Source organism: Gossypium hirsutum, chromosome A10, assembly GCF_007990345.1.
Source record: "Gossypium hirsutum isolate 1008001.06 chromosome A10, Gossypium_hirsutum_v2.1, whole genome shotgun sequence".
NCBI classification, from domain to species: Eukaryota; Viridiplantae; Streptophyta; class Magnoliopsida; order Malvales; family Malvaceae; genus Gossypium; species Gossypium hirsutum.
Window position 1 is genome coordinate 15,413,593 of NC_053433.1, and position 6,638 is coordinate 15,420,230.

Here is a 6,638-nt window from a genome sequence, read left to right on the forward strand (position 1 = left end):
AATAATTCCTCTTTATCTTGAGAAAACCTCCCCTCAAGAGAGGATCTAAGGGAAACCTATGCCAAATTTATTATATAAAAAAACATGGCCTCCAAAAGCCAAAATACGAGGACGATTGGCGAACGAGGAGGACAGAGTAGAGGTGGAGGAGAAAGAGTGAAAAGATGAAAAATATATTATTTAAGAGGGTTAGAAGTCAGAGAGTCACCCCACAACGAAGAATAAATAATCGGCAAGTAAGGTGGAGACACAGATGATTAGAAAGGACAAAGTGAAGGGAGGAAAGAAGAGGAAAAGGAAGAAAAAGTACAAAAGAAAGAGGAGAAGAAATAGAAGGGAATGAAGAAGATAATACGAGAGAGGGGGTGGTTGTCAAGCAACTATCAGTCAAAGGCAGACATTATTACTGCCTTCCCCGGCTTAAGGGTTTGAAAATCATAAACATCAATTTTTTTTGTAATATATCATACTTAAGAAACATGCTAATTACATAAAATGGATCCAATTCAAAAGACCTTTTGCGTTATCCTCTTTTAGTGCTACTTGAATTTCCATAGAAGGCTCATCAAACATACATAAGTCCCCATCATTCTTCAATGCCAATTTCGCAAGAGCATCCACTACTTAATTATTCTCTCTCAGAGTATACTTCAGAAGCCACTTGTCTTCACTTGACAATGCCTGTTGAATTTGCCTAATCAAAGATGAACACGGCCCAACTGAATGATTGTCGCAAATGGTTTTAACAACCTCGAGATTATCTGACTAAATAATAACCTTATCATATAATTGTTTCTGCAGTAATAATAAGTCATCCAAAATACCCCATAATTCAGCATCAAAAGCCGAACACTTCCCCAAAAAGTGGTTGTATCCAAGGATCCACTCCCCAATTTCATCTTTAACCACACCACCAGCAGCCAAGAGACCAGTAACTCTCTCTACCGCACCATCACTATTAAGGAAAAGACCCATACCTGGAAGATTCTGCTAAGGTTGAATTATCGAGTGTGACATCAAAGCGATGTTATTGATTGAGGTAATACTGAATTGAGGAGACTTTTGAGTATCTCGTTCGAGTTCATATATTTGCTGTTAGATTGTTGCATCTTAATGACTTCACATGAATACATTATTTAGTATTAAAAACATTTTATTTAAATTTAATTATATTAATATAAAAATAATTTTTTGATATTTTTAACGGAGCAAAATCTAACCCAAATTAAATTTAGGTAAAATATAAAAATCAAATACTGATCAAATTCATGGACAAACTAATTTCTTTCGCCTGCAAACCCATTGGTTCAAAATTGAGGTCGAGAGAAAAAAGAAAAATGAATTAACATAACAGGTTAATTAAAAAGTAGTTAAGCTTAGATTAAACAAGGCATACTTTCTAGAGAATATGATAATATTATTCTATAAATACGAAAGCTTGGCAGGCTTGCTGGATTTGGGTACTTTGAAATGAAAACATAGCTTTTTGAGAGAATGGAGGGAAATGGTGGCAGCCTTTGTTGGATGGGGGATGCCAAAAGTTGTGTATCTTTTCGAGTACTGGCTCAAATTCGTAGGGTTTTTTTTATCGAAGGGAGAGAGAAAGATATGCGTTTGTTTTACCAGTTTGCCACACTGTTCTGAGCCTTTGACATAGGCAGTGGGCTGAGGGGAGAGGGGGAAGAGCCATCATTGCTAAACAGCAAAAGCTAGCAATGCTACACACTGGGCATGGGCCACCATCGTGCCTAAAAGGAGGGTCACTCTCCCCCATCTCTTCTCTCCTCTCCCACGATCCCATATGGCTAATCATTTGACTTTTATGTACATATATGAGAAAAAGTTAAAAACATAAAATAAAGAATAAACAAAAGAAGGTTTTAATGTGTTACAACCGGTTCCTTTATAAAAGTTCCCCAAAAATCCAGTGCTTGTTTTTATTACCTCTATTAATCTCACGTCTATACATAAGTTAAAAATTTAAGTTTGTTATTTTTAATGTTTGTATATTTTTTTTTCATATTAAGGTAGGGAATGGCGATTAGACTATTTAAATTCGTGTCAAACGAGTTTTTGATAAGAGATTTAACCACCGTTCTATATAAGTTAAGATAATAGTCATTAAATTCATTAAGTTGAATTTTGCTAATTTTTAAAATATTATGTGGCAAACATATTATCACATGTGTAATGTCATATTTTTTTAAAAAAGCTATACCATTTTAATTAACGAATATAAAAACTGTCATTTGAGTTAGAATTAAAATCTCAAATTTTAAAAAAAAAATTCAAGAATTAAGAATGATTAAATTAAAGAATAAGAATTAAATTAAATCTATAACTTGCGCATAGCATAATATAACCTAACATATTAACCAAATTAGAATAAAAGAACGATCAGTAATAAAATGGTTATTTGATATATAAAAGAATTATATAAGATAATAAAAGATTGAATTATTTTTTTGAAACCCACACCCTCCCATCTGTTCTAATCATTCAAAATTTAAACCATAAGTGTGAAAGTTTGTATTATTAAAATTGAAGTAAAATGATGATGAATCAATAACATGAAAAAGATTACCAACTTTTTAGACATATAACACCCTTACATGCAACACTTTGCGACAATGATAAACAGTTTTCTTTTTATTGAAAGTAGGGATCAAACTTTTTGTGGGATTTGCTTGCGGCATGTGTAACCCCTTGGCGGGAATTTATGTCTTTCTTTGTTTATTTATTACTATTACAAACTGTATATCAAATCAGTGTGATAAAAAAAAAGAGAAAAAGAAAAATCTTGATATTTTATAAATTAATAATGATTATTGAAGATTTGAAGTAAAATTTAAGGGGAAAAAATGTGTAATTAAAACTAATATTGCGGCGACTAAGGATTCCCCAAATCTCGCCGCTACTCACTCCTCGGCATTTTAATATTCATTACAAATAAAGCAGTTTGATTTCTTACAGCAACATCTTGCTTTTGCTCTTAATTTCCTGCAAATTACTGTCTTTCATAAATAAAACCGAAAGGGTTTTACAAAGAAAAAAGAGCACAGATTTTCATGATTTCGTTATTTCATTTCTGATCCTTAAAATAGCCATCAATTTCAAAACCCAAATTAAAAATTTCTTTTCTTTTTGTCTCATTTCAACTTTCGAGGGTTTTTTTTCTTTTGTATATATCTCAAATTTTCCATTTTAAATATAATTAAAAATTAAAAAGCATTTAAATCCAAAACTAAAAAAACATAATGCTAATTAGTGCCCAATAATACTCTTTAAATTGACATTAACATGAAAATTATAATTAATACATTAATTTTATAAATTAAAAAAACGCATTAAAATTAAAATTCTTTAAATAAAAGTAATTAAATACCAACTTTTTAGACACCAACGTTGACAAATTTTCCATGATAATCTATGTATGTATGATGAAAATAATAATACTATGTATGAGAAATTTAACGTGGTGTCGAGAGACTATTATTTACAAGTACATTTAATAATTAAATTATAAGGAAAGGTTAAACCTTAAACTTCAAGATAAAAAAACAAAGACAGAAAATAGAGTTAAACTTTCATGGTTAATATGGGAAAGAAGAAAGATTCCATCTCTTTCATGCATCATTGTGATATATTCACCATCATTTCCTCGATATTCTTTTTTTTTTCTTTCAGATTTTCTCATTTTTGATTTTTTTTTAATGAAATTACTTAGATACTCCTAAGCTAATCTGAAGAACATATCCATGATTCCACCATACCTTCACTTCTTGAAGCCACATTTTCCGGCCCTTTATCCGCATGAAATTCCGACGAAGACGACGACAAGTTGCTCACTTTCCCTTTGGAGACTCTCTGGTTGTTGTTATTGTTGTAACTGCTATTGATGGACCTTAGGAGACTTTGATCATGTTGTTGTTGTGATACCATGTTTTGAAGCCCGGTGAGGTTGGCGTTGGCATTGACATGGCCCTGGTTCAAACCAAACTCGTCCAAAGCACCCATTTTGAGACAAGTCTCATTTGGTGGAATATCTTGTGGCTTTGTTCCCAGAAGGTTTGAATTGGAAAGTGGGTATTTTGGAGGGGTTTCAAGGAGAGATTGGAAGTTAAGAATTGGGTTTTGCATGTTGATGTTGAGTAGATTTTGAGGCTGCTTTAAATGGCTTAACTCGGATGGTAGTTGGTAGTTAATGGAAGTTGAACTACAACTAGTGTTGTTGCTATTGTTGTTAGTACTAGGAATAGGACTAGAAACTAGAGCGTCAGCCATGGAAGAGCTTGAAAATGATGGAGGGTTGAGTTTTTGAGCAAATGGTCTTAAAAGATAATGAGGAGGTGAAAGGTCTAAATGGGTTGATCTCAAAGTAGAAGGTGGACCAAATAGATCGAGCCTGGTTCTTGGGAAAGGTGAGGAGGTGAAGGGTGGTGCGGGGATCCCAGTGAACTCCTGAACCATGGCTCGGAAATTGGTAGTATTAGTGGTCAGAACAGTTGTTGGTGCACGCCTAGAAGCTCTGGATCTCTTCTTTGGGTTACGCACCATAGCGTTGTTGTTGGGTTGGCCATTTGTGGCTGAAACCGACCTTTGCTTCGAACTTTCTGGTCCTTGAGGGACCTGCAACAATGGAAAAGTGGCTCTACTTTGTGTTTGTTGGTTGGTGAACAACTGTTGAGTCGTTGGTGCCGGTGAGGAAGCCATGAACCCACTAAGATCAGTGCAGTTGGTCTCAGATCTTTGATTTTTTGACCAAATCACATCAAGATTGAGGACCGAACCTGGATTTGTTGTCGTCGTAAGTTGCAGGGATCTTGATAGAGGATGATCCAAATATGACAAAGGGTCAAACATAGGCGATGAAGAATGGTTCTGGTGTTGCTGTAGCAGCTGCGGCGGCGACGGCGGCTGTGGTTGGTTACCCAAAGCACCATGGCCGATATTATTGAATGGGTTATGGTTCAAAAAAGCTGAGATTGACTCAACGCGTGAATCATACTCTTCACTGCCACCACTAGAAGATTGTAAGCTACCACTATTACCCGAGTCCATGATACAAAAAACAAGAAGAAACAAAAGACGTAAAAGAAAAGAACAAAGATGTGGGATTGTCTCAGACTAGAGAGATTTATTTGCTTACTTCACCATGCTCAGACAGACTCATTTAAGAAGGAAACTACAAAACACAAAACACAGAGCTAAGCATGATCGAAAGAGAGAAAGAGGAAGATCTTCTGGAAGAAACACTATCTCAGGAATCATCAGAAAGTACCACCCATATGTTGTCTTTAAAAGCTCCTCTAATCTGCGAAACAACACAGTGCTTGGCTAGCTTGCTTGCCTTTCTTTCTTCCTTTTTACTTTTGTTTTTGAACGAAAGAGCATTAAAAGCTCAGGGATCATCAATGGCTGAAGAAGAGAGGTAAAATCAAAGTAAACTTGTTCAATCTTTTGCCTTTTAGCCTTCTAAGGTTGAGGAAAAGTAGGGGTTTTATCTCTCTCTTTATTTTCTAAATATTTTCATTTTGTGGGATTAAAGAAAATTAAAGAGATGAGAGAAATTTGGTTTAGCTAATCTGCTGCTTGTGGTTTCACAGAAAAAAGGATGAGATGATGGCGTGGGGCGGCCATTTGTGTGTGTGAGAGAGATGGAGAAAAGGCAGTGATGAAAATGAAAGCAACTGGTCAAAGTATAACTGAGTTGTGGTTTGGATTTCTAACCTTATTTGTGAAAAGAAATTGAAAATATCCCAGTTTTTCATTTTACCATTTATTTATTTATTTAAAATATTATGTTTAATTATTTTTTATATAATGATTATTCAAACTTAAATTATTATTCTCAAATTGAATTAATTTTTTTAATGGTTACTTGAGTTGGTGATGTTATGATAAAAAATACTTGCATTAAATAAAAAAATTTCTTTGAATTTGTTTTACAATAGTTTTTAAGGATGTGGTTAGTATAAAAAAAAGTGGTGACGGTAAGATTAAATACAATAGCATAAGATAAAAAATAAGTTAAACACACTGCATCGTATCCAATTGCTCATCCAAACCCACCTTAAGATAGATTTGATACTCTTGTCCCTCTAATTGTGTCAAAAATTTTAAATATGTTTTTAGAAGCTTTTAGTTTATCAAGTTTTTTTTTAATTCAATAATTTTATAAAAGTAATAATAAATTTCAAATTAATTTTATTCAAAAAATAAAATATAAATATTTATTGTAAAAGGAAGAAAAATATAATATTTAATCAAATATTTTATATAAATAAAAGTTGTTTTTTGTTCGGGGAATACTGAGGTGGCCATGGAAAATGGTTGTTGAGTGGTATAAAAGAACAACCAAATATTTTAAAAAAATAATAATTGCATTTCATGATAATATATATAATTTTCACTAAATCAAACGACATTAGTTAGTAAAAATAAATTTATTTATATTAAAATTTAAATGAAATTACATTGTTTTTATATATTCTAAAAAAAAAGTAGATTGATATATAAAGTGTGATGCTTCAAAGAAAAAACCTTGTTCATATATGTTTTCTATATACAATATTTTCTTATGCTTAAATGGTTAGGTAACTTAGCTCTAATGGAGAAAAAAATAGAGTAAGTATAGT

The 6,638-nt window shown here is 32.8% G+C and overlaps 1 protein-coding gene across 1 annotated transcript; it reads right to left on the reverse strand.

Annotated features, from left to right (window-relative positions):
- Window positions 1–3,585: 3,585 nt before the first annotated feature.
- On the reverse strand, window positions 3,586–5,702 carry LOC107914390 (uncharacterized). The gene has a single exon (XM_016843291.2). The coding sequence runs from the start codon at window positions 5,059–5,061 to the stop codon at window positions 3,739–3,741; it is 1,323 nt and encodes a 440-aa protein (XP_016698780.2). The 5' UTR covers window positions 5,062–5,702; the 3' UTR covers window positions 3,586–3,738.
- Window positions 5,703–6,638: the final 936 nt, after the last annotated feature.

Bases quoted from the DNA above. Each gene is read 5' to 3' on its own strand.
- LOC107914390 (XM_016843291.2), bottom strand. From the start codon at position 5,061: ATGGACTCGGGTAATAGTGGTAGCTTACAATCTTCTAGTGGTGGCAGT.